We start from the raw sequence: 21,859 nt of genomic DNA on the forward strand, positions 1-21,859 counted from the left end.
AGATATTGAGATCAGTCACACTAGCAGAAGATCAGTACAAAACTGTCTGTCCAGAACTTCCTAACCAGGAACATGAGACAATGTGAAATGGCTTTTCTGAACAATAATGTTTTATAAAATACAACTAGTTTGTGTCTGATAATTGTGTCGGCCATTATGATTAGAATGTTCAGGTGTGTGTTGCGGCACCATCAACAGTCACACAACAGTTATTTTCTCTGATGGACTTGATTAAGCGTTGGCCTCTCTGTGTTTGATCATGGAGGGCCTCTAAGATGTAGTTGTTTTTTTTTTAAAGAACCACAGTGCTCCCTGCTGGCTGAAAGAAACATTGAATACAACAACAGAGAGCCTCGCTAAGCTGTACACAACACAGGTCAGATGCTGTGTGTGTGTGCGCGCGTGCGTGTGCGTGCGTGCGTGCGTGCGTGTGTGTGTGTGTGTGTGTGTGTGTGTGTGTGTGTGTGTGTGCGTGTGTGTGTGTAACTTACATATCCACATAGGTGTGCATAAGTGTGTGTTTTTGTGTGTATTGCACGTTCTCCACAACTCTACATGGGAGTCTCTGTTATCATCCTCGGGGTCATAGCGAGAGCACAACCGCAGTAGTTTCCACCAATAATCTGTCTGAATCACGGAGAGAGAACCTGCATGGCCAATGGGCAACTTCAATAAAGGCAATCTGAGTTTTCAGAAGCTATAATGATCAAAATCCTCCACTGAGGTTTATTTTTCTGAGGGGACATGGCTGAGGGTTAGAGAATTCAGAATAGTAATTAATAGTCCTAACTGACTGTTTTTGGATGCTCTCCGGGATGGTAATATGAGCTGGTACTGTGTCCCCCAGCGTCTGGTTGGCATGGCAGCAAGGAGACGGACAAACTGTCTTTCTACTTGCTCAAACTCCTCCCTGGTTGTACCAATGCTGATCTCCTGTCACAAGTGTTAACGGAAAGACTAGAAATGCCACGGAAATATCCCCGTTCCACCACGTCGTCCTCTCATCTACCCCACCCTCAACACAGATACGCACATGTGTAATGTGTGTGTGTGTGTAGTGTGTGTGTGTAATGTGTGTGTGTGTGTGTGTGTGTGTGTGTGTGTGTGTGTGTGTGTGTGTGTGTGTGTGTGTGTGTGTGTGTGTGTGTGTGTGTGTGTGTGTGTGTCTTGGACATGCGAGGGAGGGGAAGGCTGGTTTGTCGGTTCCTTACAGAGACCCCAAGGCAGGCCTGGAGCACTGATGTTGTGACTCTTTTCAGTACTTCCACTGCTAGAGCCAGCAGGGTACATGTGTACACTGAAAGATTGTCACTTTTCTTAGAGGTTATTAAAGGTTTGAAATGTGTCACAGTCTGAGCTTATGGCCCTTTCAGAGGGCTATAAGATTTACTGAGTTTGCCTGTATCTGCTCTTAAAAACATTGAATATTTTCTGGAGCCTCCTCACAATCCTTTGCTTCTATTACAACAAGGCCAACACTGATACACAGAAATGTTACGTACCAGGTTTATTCATCCACCAATCCTTTGTGAAAGCTGAAAGCTGTCTTGTCTCTGGTGTTGGGGAACAGAGAGGATGCTGGGGTAGGATTTCAATCCATGTCTATCTCCATCCATCTCAGGCTTTTCTCAAATTGTCACACAGCCGCCCCGTGTCTGGGCCCATGTTCGTTCCAGCCCGGCAATCGGAGGTAGCACCAATACGCAATTTCAACAATCCGTGCTGACAACATGCATGTCTCTGCTCACGAACTATCTCCCTCCATCTTGTGCATCTGTACATTTAAATATCCAGACAATAACCTTACAGGTCATGAGAGGTAGCGGGGGAGACAGCTCTGCATAGGCCCTACATCCAAGCCAGACAAATCAGTGTAATGGGCGAAGAGATATCACGATTGAGGTATGAGGAAGCCCCTGGAAGCCCCACGGCTGTATGGGTGTCCCCACAGTGTATTCTCTTACTAATGTGACCCGGGATTATGTATCACAATCGGCATGAGAAATACTCCCATGGGCTATGGATCGTTCCCGGCAACTGGAGATCGTTGTCCTCAACACATCTGTTTACATACAGGATGTGGCAGCTCCAAGGCATTTGGATGAAGGAGGCGCACTTTAACGCTGCAGGCATGCATTTAGGAAATCCCTACTAGGTTAAAAGTGTACGACATTCTGCAATGCACAAACAAATGCACAAAACATGTTTTCTTTTTTTATATCATACCTTGTTCTGTGGAATCTAATCATGTATAATTAATTTGCATCCTGGGACAGCTTTTTTCTCCAAATGAGTTCTAAAAAAGAACCTTTGCAATAGCAGATGAAGTGCACATGTAGTGATGGGGACAGGATACGGTGAGGATGTGTACAACGTAATAAACATCAACAAGAATGGTCCATCCAAGGCCCTATTTGCACTAGAACCAATCACAAAGAGGCCCTCGAATGATTCTGCTACAACTAGATGAAGAATGAGATTCAATATTATAACCCTGCTGTTTTACGTGACACTGCATATTGGGTTCATTTATATCGGAATGTTGTTTTTATTCAACCTTTATTTTGCTGTAACCTGATAAATTGAATCAGAACACATTCTCATTTACAGAAACGACCTGGGGAAGGCTTAAAGGGGTTCATCAGTGTACTATCTGATCAATTCGATTTCATGTTATTGTGATGCATAACGTGCCATGTGGGGATATGGTAGAGTTCTACCACAGGCTGTAGCTTATTCTTTTTTCCTGTTTAGAGTAACTGCCCTCCACGTTACCTCAACCTGGATATTCAGATACGTGTGACAACCAGGGACGTGACTGACGGGAAGTAGTAGCATGCGACACCTCAGCGCAACAGTCACTTCCTATAATGTCAAACACACACCTGGCCCTCATAGAGTTAATAAGCAGAGTTGGATTGACATCCGACATTTCATTATGGACGAGTCATAAAGAGACCGAACAAATCGAAACAGACATGACACACAACGGCAGAGCAAGGAGACACTGTGAGACAGACATGCCAGGAGACATGGGGGCAAACTTGCTGCAGGACTTAGGGAAACTAGACCTTCACTGTCATTTTGATTTAATTTTACACAAATCTCATTCAACGCAGTGAGGAAACAAGCATGTTACTATAAAATGTTGGCCCCTGTATAGTTCCCATGTTTTGATAGATTCGGCTGTAGGAAGGGTTTGAATTAGGAAGGGTTTGAATGATCCATTCAGTTGTAGGAAAGGTTTGAATAATAGATTCAGCTGTAGCAAGGGTACGAATGATAGATTCAGCTGTAGGAAAGGGTTTGAATAATAGATTCAGCTGTAGGAAGGGTACGAATGATAGATTCAGCTGTAGGAAAGGTTTGAATGATAGATTCAGCTGTAGGAAGGGTACGAATGATAGATTCAGCTGTAGGAAGGGTTCGAATAATAGATTCAGCTGTAGGAAGGGTTTGAATGATAGATTCAGCTGTAGGAAGGGTTTGAATGATAGATTCAGCTGTAGGAAGGGTTTGAATGATAGATTCAGCTGTAGGAAAGATTTGAATAATTGACCCCACTGCAGGAAGGGTTTGAATGATAGATTCAGTTGTAGGAAGGGTTTGACTGGTAGATTCAGCTGTAGGAAGGGTTTGACTGGTAGATTCAGCTGTAGGAAATGAAGTGACCCACAAGGGTTTGACTGGTAGATTCAGCTGTAGGAAGGGTTTGACTGGTAGATTCAGCTGTAGGAAGGGTTTGACTGGTAGATTCAGCTGTAGGAAGGGTTTGACTGGTAGATTCAGCTGTAGGAAGGGTTTCAATTACAGATTCAGCTGTAGGAAGGTTTTGAATAATAGATTCAGCTGTAGGAAGGTTTTGAATGATAGATTCAGCTGTAGGAAGGATTTGAATTAGGAAGGGTTTGAATGATCGATTCAATTGTAGGAAGGGTTTGAAAAATAGATTCCACTGTAGGAAGGGTTTGAATGACAAATTCAGCTGTAGGAAGGGTTTAGATAATAGATTCAACTGTAGGAAGGGTTTGAATGTTTGATTCAGCTATAGGAAGGGTGTGAATGATAGATTCAGCTGTTGGAAGGGTTTGAATTACAGATTCAGCTGTATGAAGGGTTTGAATTATAGATTCAGCTGTAGGAAGGGTTTGAATTACAGATTCAGCTGTATGAAGGGTTTGAATGTTTGATTCAGCTATAGGAAGGGTTTGAATGACAAATTCAGCTGTAGGAAGGGTGTGGATGATAGGTTCAGCTGTAGGAAGGGTTTGAATTACAGATTCAGCTGTATGAAGGGTTTGAATTACAGATTCAGCTATAGGAAGGGTTTGAATGACAAATTCAGCTGTAGGAAGGGTGTGGATGATAGGTTCAGCTGTTGGAAGGGTTTGAATTACAGATTCAGCTGTAGGAAGGGTTTGAATTACAGATTCAGCTGTATGAAGGGTATGAATTACCGATTCAGCTGTATGAAGGGTATGAATTACCGATTCAGCTGTATGAAGGGTTTGAATTATAGATTCAGCTGTAGGAAGGGTATGAATTACAGATGCAGCTGTAGGAAGGGTATGAATTACAGATTCAGCTGTAGGATGGGTTTGAATTACAGATTCAGCTGTAGAAGGGTATGAATTTGATTTAGGGGAGTGGCCGAAAGGGCAGAACACTCCCGTAGCAAATCGAGGCACCCCTTTAGCCTATAATATTATCATGACATAATAAGAATATTGTTGACACATTGGTTCTATTACATCCGAAGTCTCTGCTCTCTGCCCCGTCTGCTTGACTTGCTTTTTAGGGTTTTAGGCTTGGTGTCTGTAAAGCACTTTGTGACAACTGCTGATGTAAAAAGGGCTTTATAAAATACATTTGATTGATTACAATTTGATTATAAGGTGGAGCCAAGACATGCTGTAAAGTGCCATGTGTAAAGAAAGTATCTATGCCGTGCTGACTTGGGTTGGCATGAAAAGGATCATTGATCAGGCTTAGTGAATTAAAATGAGACAAGTATTTTCTTTAGGATAACATGCACATCCATTACAAAATACACTTTTAATTCATTAAAACTCCTCAGTTAACAGTATACCTTATATTATTAACCAAATACTGTATGATTTGTAAATACGAGCTATCCTTCCAACAATCGAAACATCTCTTTAATGTGCTTCAGTGGGTTCTTTCTTTTGTTGCTATTTTATTCTCCTGAAATATAATTTTTTATTCATCAAGAAATATATCATTTTAGATATTTTAATTAAACAATTAAACATTCTCAATTTGATAATGTATGTGTAGCCTACAATAAAAATGTAAGCATGTTTTAAATATGTTTTAAAATATTCTGTAACAAAATATTCAGGGAGAAATTAGACCTATACTTTTTTAATATATAACTGTTTCATCTGGTCATTAAAGTTCTTGATCTGATCTGATGCAATGTAACTTAAAAGCTAGCAGGGCAACAAAAAAAAAAGACAACGTAATGAAACGAAATAAAAATCACTTTTCATGTCAGCATTGGCTGAATTTGTTGTCCATTTGAGTCTAGTGGGCGGCAATGACTAATCTCGACCAATCGTGTTGCCATCCCCTTGCCCAGCAGACAGATCGCAATGATGGCGTTCAGAGAGCTGTCATCGCTGGAAAAATCTTTAGGATTGAAAAAGCCTAACAAATACAGTACTCAGGGGGACAAGAAGGTGAATTTGCCATCACAGTTATCTATATCTGCCAAGTATTATAGACCTTAGAACAGTAGGTTAAAAAGAGTAGCGAGCACATGCTACTCTACTGTCCTTAGAAAAGCTAGCTAGCTAGCTAACAAGATAATGTCCGTAGCTTTAGCAACTATTTTATCTTCTATTTTTAGCGAAGGGAGGTCGCTTAGGAACAAATATGTGTAAAAAAATGTGTAATAGTCATTGTTTCAGATCAAATGTGTTATCATTAGCCAGTTAACGTTAAGTTAACATTGAATGAATCTGCTGTCTGGCCAGATAGCTAACGTTAACTATGCCATGTGAATTGCTTATTGGGTTGCCAACATATCTTGCTGCTACTACTAAACGTACTATAGCTAATTTCAGTGAGTGTTCAGTACTAGTTCTGCCTCAACAGCCTTCATTGCAATGCTAGAAACAAACAGACATACTGTACCACATGGGGTAGTGACAGTGCGTGTGTTGTTTAGGAAGCTAGCCAGCTATTAAAATGACTTGAGCTCGTATGCAACTAGAGCATAAATGGTGTCTCTAACAGGATGTTGACAAGTGACTCTAACAGGATGTTGACAAGTAGTTACAGGGTTGTCGTTTTTATTTTATGTGTCCATAATTCCTATCAGGCTCTTAGTGTGCCCAATAATGTTTGTACCATGTTTTGTGCTGCTGCCATGTTTTGTTATGTTGTGTTGCTACCATGTTATGTTATTGTATTGTCTCTCTTGTCATGATGTGTGTTTTGTCCTATATTTAATTTTTAATCCCCCCCGTCCCCGCAGGAGGCCTTTTGGGAGGCCGTCATTGTAAATACGAATTTGTTCTTAACTGACTTGCCTAGTTAAATAAAGGTATACATTTTTTTTTTTGAAATGTGTAATGCACACACATTCTCTTTCTCTCCCACCCAGGTACCTGTGCTCCACAGTAATAATGGCCCAGCTCTGGTCGGCTTGGTGACCATCGCCACTCACCTGGTCCAAGAGGCCAAACGGCCCGAGTTACTGGGTGGGTCTGCAGAACACAAGGCTTTAGTGCAGCAGTGGCTGGAGTACAGGCTCACCAAAGTGGATGGATGCCACAAAGACGATATCAAGACCATACTGAAGGTAGAGGCCCAGAAACAATAGTGAAGATTCTTCAGTATTAGAAAGTCAAAACATTTTAAATATCTTCCTCTTGCAAGTTAGTCAGTTTTATTGTAGTCTCTTGTCAAATGAAAATGTGTTCCACTACCCACTGTTTTTCATGAGAAGTCCCTTCTACCCTTGTGGGATAGAGAGGCTTGGTGAGCTGTGTATGGAGAGGGTCTAACAGGGCCTTGGAGAAGCCCCTGAGCAAAACTCTCCAATGCTCTGCCAGCAGGGGCCAGACTGACAGTGTGTGTGGCTCATTAATGCGAGGCGACATGAATCAAGACTGATGTATGGCCCTTCAGTGACATGGCCGAGACAGGCAAAGCAGTAGACAACAGTAAAAGTCTTTAATGGGGGCCGCTGTGGCTGTCGACAGCGGGAAAGAGATATGAAGCCATCGATTGGCTGGACAGGCGCCTCTCGCCACTTTTAAATCCTCCTGTGTGTGTGTGTGTCACACATTTTAGTTTATCTGATTATGCAGAATGTTAGATCTGATTTCAATAGTTATGCTGATACTACGGTATTGCGTTACTATGGTGTCGGTATTGCGTTACTATGGTGCTGGTAAGGCGTTACTATGGTGCTGGTATTGCGTTACTATGGTGCTGGTATGGCGTTACTATGGTGCTGGTATGGCGTTACTATGGTGCTGGTATTGCGTTACTATGGTGCTGGTATTGCGTTACTATGGTGCTGGTATTGCGTTACTATGGTGTCGGTATTGCGTTACTATGGTGCTGGTATGGCGTTACTATGGTGCTGGTATTGCGTTACTATGGTGCTGGTATTGCGTTACTATGGTGCTGGTATTGCGTTACTATGGTGCCGGTATTGCGTTACTACGGTGCCGGTATTGCGTTACTACGGTGCCGGTATTGCGTTACTATGGTGCTGGTATTGCGTTACTATGGTGCCGGTATTGCATTACTATGGTGCTGGTATGGCGTTACTATGGTGCTGGTATTGCATTACTACGGTGCCGGTATTGCGTTACTATGGTGCTGGTATTGCGTTACTATGGTGTCGGTATTGCGTTACTATGGTGCTGGTATGGCGTTACTATGGTGCTGGTATTGCGTTACTACGGTGCCGGTATTGCGTTACTACGGTGCCGGTATTGCGTTACTATGGTGCTGGTATGGCGTTACTATGGTGCTGGTATGGCGTTACTATGGTGTCGGTATTGCGTTACTACGGTGCCGGTATTGCGTTACTACGGTGCCGGTATTGCGTTACTATGGTGTCGGTATTGCGTTACTATGGTGCTGGTATGGCGTTACTATGGTGCTGGTATGGCGTTACTATGGTGTCGGTATGGCGATACTACGGTGCCGGTATGGTGATGCCACGGTGCTGGTATGGCGACGCCACGGTGCCGGTATGGTGATACTACGGTGCTGGTATGGTGATGCCACGGTGCCGGTATGGCGACGCCACGGTGCCGGTATGGTGATGCCACGGTGCCGGTATGGTGATGCCGCGGTGCCGGTATGGCGATACTACGGTGCTGGTATGGTGATGCCACGGTGCTGGTATGGCGACGCCACGGTGCCGGTATGGTGACGCCACGGTGCCGGTATGGTGACGCCACGGTGCCGGTATGGTGATACCACGGTGCTGGTATGGCGATGCCACGGTGCTGGTATGGCGACGCCACGGTGCCGGTATGGTGATGCCACGGTGCCGGTATGGTGATGCCACGGTGCTGGTATGGCGATACTACGGTGGCGGTATGGTGATGCTACGGTGCTGGTATGGCGACGCCACGGTGCCGGTATGGTGACGCCACGGTGCCGGTATGGTGATGCCACGGTGCCGGTATGGTGATGCTACGGTGCCGGTATGGCGATACTACGGTGGCGGTATGGCGATACTACGGTGCTGGTATGGCGATACTACGGTGGCGGTATGGCGATGCTACGGTGCTGGTATGGCGACGCCACGGTGCTGGTATGGCGACGCCGCGGTGCCGGTATGGCGATACTACGGTGGCAGATTTTGTATGGCAAAAAAAAGAACACGAATTAGACTAAACTCCTATCGTCCTATAAAAAAACGACTATATCTAAAGTTGGCCAGACTGACAGTGTGGATAGCTTGCACAAAAACAACTAAGGAATGCTACTCGAGGTTAAAACATGATGCTGTTTGTTTCTACCATTGGGACTGTTTCCCTTTCATCACTATGGTAGATATGGTCATGGTGCTATAACCCACAGCCTTTCAGCAGCAGGAAGGTCTAGTGGCCCCAGTGACTGCAGCGATATCAGAACTCTCGGGCAGAATGTGGTTAGGGTGGAGGAGGAGCAGAGGCCAGGTTCTGATGTCCATGAGATGGGGGTGGGGGGTAGTCTCTTGTCCGCCTGCGCCTCCAGCTGTAGGGAAGGCAGGGATCTGATTGTGGCGGAGGAGTCTGTCTTCATGCCTTGCTTGGTAGCACACACTGCACAATAACTCCATTAGCCCTCAAGACGCTGTATGTGCAGTGTAAGTGCTAAAGATGGTCCCATCCCTTGGGACCTGCATAACCACACACACACATGCTCAGCCCATCCACAGCCTGGGTTTGGGGAAGGTTCATTAGATTTGCAGGCGCCCATGTAAGTCGGGAGAGGAGTGAGCCACTTGTAAGGCATCTGCACTAGCCGGAGTGGCCAGAGTTGTTAGGATGGCATGCCACGCCAGGCTGATATTCCCCCTCGGGTTATGCATTGTTCACGTACAGATACCGAGCTCTCCACCCGTACGTCCCAGATATATAGGTTCAATAAATCTCAGGCCTGAGTTGGCTCCACCGGCCACAGCTTTCATCTTGTATTTCAACTCTCTTTACTATTGAAGAAGTGTATTTGGATATTTTGTATTTTACTGTGGATGCGTCATTATCAAGCTGGGAAAGTATTGTTATTGAGATGTGTCGGGAGTTTCTCACTCCTGCTTTTACTGTTCAAATAAATGTTATGTGGTTGATGAACTTCGTTGGTTAACTTTTATTGAATCTAATGTCTAATTAGGTGATTATGATAAAGAAATGCTAAGATAATGTCATGAGTTACATTGTAGTGATTGTGACCTGTAGTGTTCAAGATGTTTATTGGTGTTTGTCTCTATTGAGGATCTGTGAAATTCTGTAAAAAAAAAAAAAAATCCAAGCAATTCTGATGAACTTAATGATGAAATTTGTATTTTATTATTTTCTCATGCAGGACCTCAACAGCTATCTAGAAGACAAGGTTTACCTGGCAGGAAATCAGTTCACCCTCGCCGACACACTCATGTACTACGGAATCCATCACATCATCGTAAGTCTAGCGTCCAATAACCAAACAGAGCCCACTTCAGAGTTGAAGTTAAAAGCCGTTTTGTCAAACGGAGCTCACAGTTAAGAGTCATCCGGTTAAAAGTCATGGGAGAGAGAACTTGACACAAGCATAAAAAAAATAAAAAGAGGCGCGAAGTGATGTCTTTAGCTCAGACCAAGTAAGAAGTTTGTCGGCCCCGGAGGGATCACATGTTGAGAAATGTCAGCGGTTGTGGCGGAGATGGATCCTTGCCACCAGACACAAGGGAGTCAGTTTAGTTTTTATCATGGCGGTTAACCTCAGGACAGAGGTCACTCAGCAGCCTAGGTCCTCATTGTATTTGTTAGAAGTACAGTCATGGGAGGGCTATCGTAGCTACTGAATCAAACGGGTTTGATTCTAGACTCTGTTTCAGGGACGGTATAGCTAGCTAAGACCAAGTTTGGGCAGCCTCACAATGAACCTGAAATGGGATGGTCTAATATGTTCACTTTAGTAAGGCATTATTATTGTGTTCGGCTAAAAAAGGACTTGTTTTTTGGGGGGAAAGATGTGAGTTAGTAACATGTTAGTAACAAGCAGAGTTCCTGTGTTAGTTTGGGTATTAGCTAGCTAGCCAGCAAGATGCATCTGCAAAATAATGCTGGTTCAAAACATTGCTAGCCATTTTCTTTCCTTGCTGCCTTGTAGTGTCACAGTAGCATCATTCTCAACCTTTTAGCAATGGCAAATGGAAATACTGTTAGGAAGGATGGAGATCCCGCACACTGTCCAAAAAGTGTATTGGTCCACTTTTTGGACAGTGTGCGGATCTCCATCTCTGGTTTAATTTGCCCTTGCTAAAAGGTATTCTAATTTTGAAACCTACACACCTGTAACAAACACTATTTCAAATAAAGGACCTTTTTAAAGAGCACAGACGGGACCACCCATTTAAATGAAACAAGGGCAGAATTGTACAGCGTAGTATGGAGCATCAGTGGAAACCAGGAATGTCTCCCCCTCTCTCCCAGGTGGACCTGGCCATCCAGGAGAAGGAGAAGCACATGAATGTGACACGGTGGTTTGATCAAGTCCAGCACTACACCGGTGTCCGGCACCACCTACCCCCAGTGGTGGTCCTGAGGAACAGAGTGTACACCAGCGGCCACCACTGAGTTCTTAGGCTGGCTGCCAGGATGGCCGAGGGCCAGCGTGAGGAGTACACAGGCGTGTGCTGACGTCTCAACCTACCTAACACCACTGTGGCCCCCTCCCTCTTTTGCCTTGGAGACATGTGGTTATTTTTCCCTCGGAAACCCCAGGCGAAAAACACACGCAATGGAGAAATGATCACAAAGAGATGGATGGTTTGTTTTTGTGTGAGTTGGGTGTTGGGAGTCTGTGTTTTGTCTATTGTCGTCAGGGTCAATGTGCAGGGATAGTCTGAAACAGGTGGGGTCGTCAGGGTCAATGTGCAGGGATAGTCTGAAACAGGTGGGGTCGTCAGGGTCAATGTGCAGGGATAGTCTGAAACAGGTGGGGTCGTCAGGGTCAATGTGCAGGGATAGTCTGAAACAGGTGGGGTCGTCAGGGTCAATGTGCAGGGATAGTCTGAAACAGGTGGGGTCGTCAGGGTCAATGTGCAGGGATAGTCTGAAACAGGTGGGGTCGTCAGGGTCAATGTGCAGGGATAGTCTGAAACAGGTGGCCTGAGAGCATTCTTGCTGATGCTTCTTTTTTCTCGTAGCCTGAGCCTTGAATGTGAAAAAGTATTATTAAAAATGACAATTGACTTATTCGTTTGCTATGTCCGTTTTAAAGAAATCCCTGCTATTGCATTTTCAATGTATTAACATTTTCCTCAAACAAAACAAAATATGTCCAGTCCGCCCAACTGTGTTCAGCTATGTAATCACCATCCTCCACAGTTGTCCAGTCCACTATCAACTTTCCGCCCTCATGAATTTAGTCTTGTTTCTCAAGCTGCTGCTTCTGCTGTTCCACCAGCAGTGTGGGCAGCAGCCTCTAGCTCAGTCACTCCAATCAGTCCGTGTGTTGACGCTGAGGGGGCAGAGGGCAGACTACCAGCTGCCATAGAGGCTCCAGTGCGCCTCTGTCCAACGTCAGAGCCCTGGGTGACAGCCACGCATTGTCATTTCACCCATTTACCAGGGGGCGGGAAATCCTTTTGTGACAACATCCGAGCGACAATACACACTCAAACCACTCACACAAGCAGAATGGATTTAGCCATTACCTCTGTCAGCAGTGAAAATCACAGCTAATATACACTACATGATCAAAAGTATGTGGACACCCGCTTGTCGAACATCTCCCAGATGGTGAAGTGTGATTCATCACTTCAGAGAACGCTTTTCCACTGCTCCAGAGTCCAATGGCGGTGAACTTTACACCACTCCAGCCGACACTTGGCATTGCGCATGGTGATCTTAGGCTTGTGGGCGGCTGCTCGACCATGGAAACCCATTTCATTAAGCTCCCGACAAACAGTTCTAGTGCTGACGTTGCTTCCAGAGTCCGTTTGGAACTCGGTGGTGAGAGTTGTAACCGAGGACAGATGATTTGTACGTGCTTCAGCACTCGGCGGTCTCGTTTTGTGAGCTTGTGTGGCCTGCCACTTTGTGGTTGAGCCGTTGTTGCTCTGAGACGTTTCCACTTCACAATAACAGCACTTACAGTTCACCGGTGCAGCACTAGCAAGTTATATTGGAAAGGTGGCATCCTTTGACGGTGCCATGTTGAAAGTCTCTGAGCTCTTCAGGAAGGCCATTCTACTGCCAATGTTTGTCTATGGAGATTGCATGACTGTGTGCTCGGTTTTATACACCTGTCAGCAACGGGTGTTGCTGAAATAGCCAAATCCACTAATTTTAAAGGTGTGTGTGTGTGTGGTGTGTGTGTGTGTGTGTGTGTGTGTTTTTGGTGTGTGTGTGTGTGTGTGTGTTTGAATTAATCACATCGTTTGCACAACAAAAGAGTTGGGTTATCGTTGGCTTTCTAAATTGTGGTAATTTAATCCGGTCTATCAAACTGCTAACTGGTTTGAGTTGTTTCACTTTCACCCAGCCTGTGTTATGTTATGTAAACCCTGTTTACCCTTGTCCAGGTTTTATATGATCATCTTCCCTATAACCCTTCCTTATAACATGTATACTGCTTTAATGTTATGGTCGGTGTTATTGAAGTCTACAGAAGGTTGTCCTGTGCCAATAAAAAAACAAAGAGAAGCAAAGAGGACAGTTGTCTCATCTGGTTCTTTTAATCAATTCGTTTTTCACATTATTGTTGGTCCATCTACACATTCGTTTTTGTAAATTTGGTGGTTCCGTACATCATCGAACAAAGTGCTGTGTGTTCCGGAAAGTGTAAACTTGTGAAAGCAAACAAATCCCGCAGTCATTTGAGCAGGCCTTGTGACTAGATTAGGAAGAACATTGCACTACTAGACCATAATAGAACCACTGTCCTGTTGTTTATTTCAGTCCCATTTAGATATCATCACAGCTGCTGAAGAGAGGCTTAGCACAGCATGTCAACCTTTATCTTTGACCTGTCGCCAAGTTGAGGATACTGAACTTAAGACTTCGGTTTTATGAGTGTATTCACTTGAAATTAGTTTTTCTGAAGTTTTGTGTGCTGACTAATGCTGTAATGTAAAAATGGCAGTGGCATAAGGTCTTCCAGCTTTGCAGCTGATGATCAAACCAAAGTCCAAACAACCCCAGACATGAAGCCACAGCGGGTATCCCAGACAGCCCAATTAGTAGGACCCTCTCCCGGTCATCTAAAGACTGAGGTGCACCTCTCTACAGGGGTGGACTGCCACAATGAGCTCACATTTAGATATTTCCCTCCTGGCAGCGGAGACAGCCTTCATTTCCCCCACCCCCCTGGTCGGTGATAGTTCAGGGGTCAATTGGCGCAGTGGATCAGCAGGGTTCACTGGTGACTTCAGCTCTCACCAGGAGTCCATCTCTCAGTGTGTGGTCCGGACCAGACGCCACCTATCACTTTCTCGTCTTCACCGCCACAGGGGGTTTCATTGTGGGAAGGGCATGGGGACAGAGTTCAGGGCCAGGTGGGGTAAAGTCACTTTTAAACTGTAGATAGGAGTGCCACGTTCCACAGGTCAGGAAGTAAATGGTGCCATGCAGAACTTGTTTAAAAAAATTTAAAAAAGGGAAGTGCTTTCCCACAGATTCAGGCAGTTTCCAGTAGCTGGTTCCTTAGTACCATCTCCCTAATGTGCGGCAAACGTGTGGAGTATTCACGTCGCATAACGCCCCACGGTGTTAGTTAGAGTGCCATGTCTGCACAAAAAAAAAAACCTTTGTTACGTCTCGTTAATGAGATCGAGAGAGCGGCGCATCCGACGGGACATGTATCTGGCAAAACAGCGTTCCCTGATTGATTCAATGAAACAATCAACACTGTGTGGGGGCAGGTTAGCATGTCATAAGCGCTTTTGACAGGCCTTGCCTTATCATCCCCTTACAGATAGTGACAATTCTACCATGCACCCATAAAGATGGCATCTGATTGTCAATTGCTATTACACGAGTGCAGAGGCGAGGATCAGGCTGGGTGAGGGGGGCAATGTTCTCTATACACACTTTAGTACTGTCATTGGTTCAGACTTCCATTGCTTGAAGGCAAGTTGGGAAAGACATTTTGCTCTAGTTTCCTCTTTAAAGGTACAGAAAATCTTATGAGATTGTGGGGTGAGCAAAGGTTACATTCCAAGGGTGAATCAATTACATTCGGTTGAACCAACGTGGAATAGATGTTGAACTGACGTCGGTGCCCAGTTGGTCTGTTGGCGGTGTATTATCCTTATCTCCAGACAGCTTCTGTATTAGAAACATAGTCTTAATGCAGCTTCTGTATTAGAAACATAGTCTTAATGCAGCATCTGTATTAGAAACATAGTCTTAATGCAGCATCTGTATTAGAAACATAGTCTTAATGCAGCATCTGTATTAGAAACATAGTCTTAATGCAGCATCTGTATTAGAAACATAGTCTTAATGCAGCATCTGTATTAGAAACATAGTCTTAATGCTGCTTCTGTATAAGAAACAGAGTCTTAATGCACTTAATGCTGCTTCTGTATAAGAAACAGAGTCTTAATGCACTTAATGCAGCTTCTGTATTAGAAACAGTCTCAATGCAGGTTTCTGTACTAGCAGCATGGAGTCTTATTGCAGCTTCTGTACTAACAGTAAGATTCAGGGAGGTGAACACTGAATGGGTGGGGGGGGGAAGGAGTCTTGTCTGAAGTTTTTGTCCTTCGTTCTTGTCTCTGGGGTGCAGCCATGCCGCGGAGCACAGAATGAGCCCAGGTGTGTGGTGAGGAGTTTACGAGATGCACTCACTCACTTCATCAGTCAGAGAGGTGCGGCTGATTCGGCCTAGGTGCTAAAGTGCATGTGTGTATCCCGGGGCAATGGGATCACACCTTAACTCAGCACGGATCACAGACAGCTCCAGAATTAGCCTTTGCTCGCCCTCTCTCTCTCCCAACCTGCCTCAGCTGCACACACTCTTCCTGGCTGCCTCTCTCTGATGTCCAGTGTGTGTGTGTGTGTGTGTGTGTGTGTGTGTGTGTGTGTGTGTGTGTGTGTGTGTGTGTCAGGGCGTTGTGGATTTGGCTTGGGGTGAGAGGGGCGTAGTGATGTTGGGGGATGGGAGGAATACATACCCGTGCAAGACTCAAGGATTGCGATTCTCCCTGTCTGAATAAGTTCAACCTCTCAGTTTTCTTGTATGGATTTGTCCTGCGCTTTGTTCTCAAGCTGCAAAAGGATTGGTATTTTATCTTTAAGACCCCTGCTGTTAGGAGTCAGTGGGGTACAGGTGCAATAACATACACATTATTAGGGACATATTTGAAATAGAACCAACATGGGACTGGTTCTGCATACATTTTGCCAGGAATGAACTCCTCCAGGACTGTCATGGGCTACACCCTGGCCTTGGGGCGTAGTCACTGGTTGACAGAGAGGACACTCGTTGTCCTCATATTCTAATCCTGAAGAATGTGTCGCATATTAGGTCTGCATTTTGTCTCCTACTCCATGCACCCTTGCCTCTCTTCCCCACAGGTCTATGCCACTTAACTTTAGACTGCCTTGATGGTTTCTGATAGGATGTCTTCAGGGGGGACTCACTGCCCCGCGAGAAGTGATACCAAAAGTAATTGCATCTGAAGCCCCATGACAAGGGCTATACTTTTAAAAAGTCACTGCTCAGGGAAGAGAGGGCAATAAGCTGAGAGAATGGGGATGCAAGAGGGATGGTTGTAAGCCTCCAGATGCATTCCTGGGTGAAGAGAGGGAACGAGGAGGTCAGTGCCCTCAGCAATACCCTATAATGACCACCCTGGAAATAAAAACAACATCCTCATTAACATTTCTGCTCAACTCATCTGCATATCCGTCACCCGGCTCTGAATTTTTAATTTCCGCCTAATTACAATGCCCGTTTTAATTTGGGGTGACTAATTTATTTAAACCTGGAGTTAAATTAGCCTCTTCTCCCAGCGCTATTTCCCTCCTTATCTTGTCACATTTCCCTAATGCAAAACACACCCCTGATACAGATTGAGGAGAACAACACAAGGTTTGATATGATTAACTGTAACTATGTGTTACCTAACTAACCTCTATTCTAAATACATGTATGTATGAAGGAGGAGGGAGTTTACAGTAAAAGTATGTGTTTATCTTCCATTTTAAACCCAAGTTTGCATTTCCACGTTTTACCGAAAGCCACTCGATGCAATGACAGTACTTTCGTATATTTGACCTCTGGACTGACTGTATCATAGAAGCCAAACCAATAGACAGTTCCCAGTGTCCACCTCACTGAGCATGGCAAAATGGCAGAGCCCGGGCACAAGGGGAGCCAGCCGGGGTGGCGTTAACGGATGAACCTTGACAGGACATGATTATGAAGCAGAAGTGCACCTTTTACTCGTGCCTGGCTGTTTCCAGTGTGTGGGTATGTATGAGTGTGTGTGTGTGTGTGTGTGTGTGTGTGTGTGTGTGTGTGCGCTTCACCGCTCACTGGCTTGATTCTGGACTGGGGGCATGAAGCTGCAATCTGGTAGAGGGGACACCCACTCACTCACCCAACCGCACTGCTCACTCCACCCCCCCACGTCTCATTCTGTCCCCTCAGTGAGCCTGCTCTGCTGAACATTAAACTCATGTCATGGGATGGCTCTTTGATTCTTGCAGTCTTAGTCTAGCGATTCAAGTCACCCATGTGAAGGGTTAGGCCCAATTTTTCCATCCTCTCTTTTAAAAATAAGTCATTGTGATCTTTGGTGGATTTTTAGTTGGTCCCGTAGTTACCAGGCTGCTTCAGGAGGTCAGTTACTGGTTCTAGTTAGTGTTAGGGGCTGTTGCATGCTTAGACCAGAAACAGGCTTAATCTGTGTCTGTACAGCCGCCCCTCAGTGTATTAACTAGCCTCGAGTAAACATGCAATAGTGCTTTGTGTCAAGCAGCCGTGGATGAAGGAAAGACAAATGATTGCAACTGCCAAATTACACAGAGTGAGTGGGGCACATCTATTCAGACAGCCTATGGTGCTTTCCTCACTAAAGACGGTCTTGAAGTCCTAGGATTTAAGGACACAGTCCTTGAGCCTCGACTAGGGATTGGTTCACGTTGCCACCCCCGACACCAATCCCATGGGACATACAGGACGGGGGGGACACCAAGAGGTACGATGTCCTGCAGATGTGTCCCTCTTGGAAACATGACATGAAGTAATACAGACATTGAGCATCCTGGTAATGAGCTACTGCTAGGGATGTGTGTTTCTGGAGTGGGGGATAGCTCCTCAGTCAATCACACAGCTGATCCCGGGCTCCTTTGAAAACATATATGGTGGAAGCCTGCGTGAAATCGACATTTGCGGGTGAGACAGGACAAAAGCGGGGTCGAGGGGGCTCAACAAGGCCCCCATCTTATCTCGTGTTTCCCCACACGCTTTGAACTGGGCGCCAGAAGCCCAGAGGGCAGCGGCACATTTGTACGCTATCAAAGATGCTGTTGATGGGCTGGATGGATGATGGTTGAAGTTATACGGCCATGGAGATGATGGTATTACAATTGGCCCAGTGTGCTCCTCTAGGACCCACTCTACCGCCGCCCACCACCATCCCCGGTCGTCCCGGGGATGGCCTTCTTTACAGCCCTTGCGGACTACCCTTGTGACTTTCAGAACTGTCATGCTACACTCTGCAGCCATTCGTTCATTCTTAAGATACGTAGTGGGTGCTTTTTTGCAAGCATGTGATGGACAGGCAATGTGATGACCAGGCTATGTGATGGCCACTAGTGAATGATTCCTGTGCCTAATGGGGTGTGTTATTTGCCATGATGTAATTTCACGGGGAGTTACGGCACTGCAAAGGCAATGATATGGATCTTTAGCAAGGCAGGTGTACGAGTCACCTAGTCTTCAATGGATTTGGTATCATCTGGAGAGTATTTTTAAGTACAATGCTGACATAATACCTGAGTGATGTAGGAGGATGAATCAAAACCAATCTGATGAGAACTTCTATTCATTGAAATCTCTAGTCAGAAAAGCCACGATCAATTTCATGGTGAACAGTTAATGCTGTATACTATGGATTGATATTCTTGGCAGTATTAATGTGACTCATGACTCATAAAAACTCCCTGGGTCTATGTGGGAATCCAAATGCATTCTCCCCAGTTAAAAATTGTGGATTCATCTTCAATTTTTTGGGGGGTTGGTTCTTTTTATGGTGACACAGTGTGATAGTCCTTGCCCTAGAACCCTCCATTACGCTCATAATATCTCCCTTTCACTCCCTTTCATAAAATATGTCAGCTGTGAGGATGGCGGAAGTTTAGTCAAAGACAGTTGGCGATCACCTCAAGGGACACGGAGAGGAGAGAGAGAGAGGAGATGAGAGAGGGAGAGACGTTAGCAGAGTGCCTCGTGGCTCGTAGCCCCCTGGTCCGCTCAGTGACACCTCTCCCGCAGCCAGCAGGATTAATAACTGGAGCTGCTGCTCCCACTCCTCCCTCGGGGATAAACCTGGCCTGTGTCCATCCTTACAGACACACACACACACACACACACACACACATTTGTTTGCACACACACAGGCGTAAGGATACACTCCCACCGGGGTACACACACACACACACACACACAAATACACAGGCATCAGGCAGGGGGCGCTATCACTGCTCTTTGCCTCCCACTGTCATTGCTGAAGGGCTACTGAATGTAAGCTACAAGACAACATGGTGTAGCAGGCAACAAAGACCTGGACAACCACAGAGCTTCTCCTGACCTGAGGGCTCCTGTCCTTCCTTCCTACCTCACAGACCTCAAGAGTCAGATGGAGAGAGAGGGAAGAGGCACGAAAGTGAAAGAGAGCAACAACTCTCCCTCAAGGAGGCGCGGTCCCCCACCATGGCGGACACCAGCACTAAACTCCTGTCAGGTCCCATCTCACGCCCCCCCCTCCCCCTTCCCCGTCTCTCTCGGGCAGGACGTGTCTCTCCGAAGGGGGTCACATCACACACACTTGTCCCCCTCTGAGGGGTCTACTGTACGAACATGTCGCCCTGTCCATAGACGACCCTCTGCGGCCATTAGGCTGGCATCGTGTCTGTCTTTGATAGAGATGTTTCGCTGTCTCATATTATTTCTAAACAATATAAACAATCTGTTTACATGTAAATTAAATAATGTTTAACAATAAAATCATGTTTAACATTTTCTGACTTTCTCTTAGAATGAGGACAAGGGAGGGGAAAGGCTTGTTGGAAATGTATTTTTCCACAAACACAGTGCGTCTCTCCTAAGAGACTGCTTAACACTGGCAGTAATCGTAAACTTGCCCATGGCACTGTATATGTCAATCTGTGTGTGTGTGTGTGTGTGTGTGTGTGTGTGTGTGTGTGTGTGTGTGTGTGTGTGTGTGTGTGTGTGTGTGTGTGTGTGTGTGTGTGTGTGTGTGTGTGTGTGTGTGTGTGTGTGTGTGTGTGTGTGTGTGTGTGTGTAAATGATCGCCGTGTGTGTGAAATGGGATACTCTCCTCCGCAGGTCCACACAGAACCCTGTCTTCTATTGTTCCCTACATACTTCTGTTGTTCCCTACATACTTCTGTTGTTCCCTACATACTTCTGTTGTTCCCTACCTGCTTCTGTTGTTCCCTACATGCTTCTGTTGTTCCCTACCTACTTCTGTTGTTCCCTACATACTTCTGTTGTTCCCTACATACTTCTGTTGTTCCCTACATGCTTCTGTTGTTCCCTACCTGCTTCTGTTGTTCCCTACATACTTCTGTTGTTCCCTACATACTTCTGTTGTTCCCTACATACTTCTGTTGTTCCCTACCTGCTTCTGTTGTTCCCTACATACTTCTGTTGTTCCCTACCTACTTCTGTTGTTCCCTACATACTTCTGTTGTTCCCTACATACTTCTGTTGTTCCCTACCTGCTTCTGTTGTTCCCTACCTGCTTCTGTTGTTTCCTACATACTTCTGTTGTTCCCTACATACTTCTGTTGTTCCCTACCTACTTCTGTTGTTCCCTACCTACTTCTGTTGTTCCCTACATACTTCTGTTGTTCCCTACCTACTTCTGTTGTTCCCTACATACTTCTGTTGTTCCCTACATACTTCTGTTGTTCCCTACATACTTCTGTTGTTCCCTACATACTTCTGTTGTTCCCTACCGACTTCTGTTGTCCCCTACCTACTTCTGCTGTTCCCTACATACTTCTGTTGTTCCCTACATACTTCTGTTGTTCTCTACATACTTCTGTTGTTCCCTACATACCTACATACTTCTGTTGTTCTCTACATACTTACATACTTCTGTTGTTCCCTACCTACTTCTGTTGTTCCTACCGACTTCTGTTGTCCCCTACCTACTTCTGCTGTTCCCTACATACTTCTGTTGTTCTCTACATACTTCTGTTGTTCCCTACATACTTCTGTTGTTCTCTACATACTTCTGTTGTTCCCTACATACCTACATACTTCTGTTGTTCTCTACATACTTACATACTTCTGTTGTTCTCTACATACTTACATACTTCTGTTGTTCCCTACCTACTTCTGTTGTTCTCTACATACTTCTGTTGTTCTCTACATACTTCTGTTGTTCCCTACATACCTACATACTTCTGTTGTTCTCTACATACTTACATACTTATGTTGTTCTCTACATACTTCTGTTGTTCCCTACATACCTACATACTTCTGTTGTTCTCTACATACTTACATACTTCTGTTGTTCTCTACATACTTCTGTTGTTCCCTACATACTTCTGTTGTTCCCTACATACTTCTGTTGTTCCCTACCTACTTCTGTTGTTCCCTACCTACTTCTGTTGTTCCCTACATACTTCTGTTGTTCCCTACCTGCTTCTGTTGTTCCCTACCTGCTTCTGTTGTTTCCTACATACTTCTGTTGTTCCCTACCTGCTTCTGTTGTTCCCTACATACTTCTGTTGTTCCCTACATACTTCTGTTGTTCCCTACATACTTCTGTTGTTCCCTACATACTTCTGTTGTTCCCTACCTGCTTCTGTTGTTTCCTACCTACTTCTGTTGTTCCCTACATACTTCTGTTGTTCCCTACATACTTCTGTTGTTTCCCTACATACTTCTGTTGTTCCCTACATAC

At 45.1% G+C, this 21,859-nt stretch overlaps 1 protein-coding gene across 1 annotated transcript; it reads left to right on the forward strand.

Annotated features, from left to right (window-relative positions):
* Positions 1 to 5,607: 5,607 nt before the first annotated feature.
* mca3 (Eukaryotic translation elongation factor 1 epsilon-1) lies at positions 5,608 to 11,936 on the forward strand. The gene is given in 4 exon segments (NM_001141016.1): positions 5,608 to 5,702; positions 6,632 to 6,829; positions 10,066 to 10,161; positions 11,175 to 11,936. Coding segments are annotated over 4 exon segments (525 nt in total). The 5' UTR covers positions 5,608 to 5,615; the 3' UTR covers positions 11,319 to 11,936.
* Positions 11,937 to 21,859: the final 9,923 nt, after the last annotated feature.

This window comes from Salmo salar, chromosome ssa19, assembly GCF_905237065.1.
Source record: "Salmo salar chromosome ssa19, Ssal_v3.1, whole genome shotgun sequence".
NCBI lineage: Eukaryota > Metazoa > Chordata > Actinopteri > Salmoniformes > Salmonidae > Salmo > Salmo salar.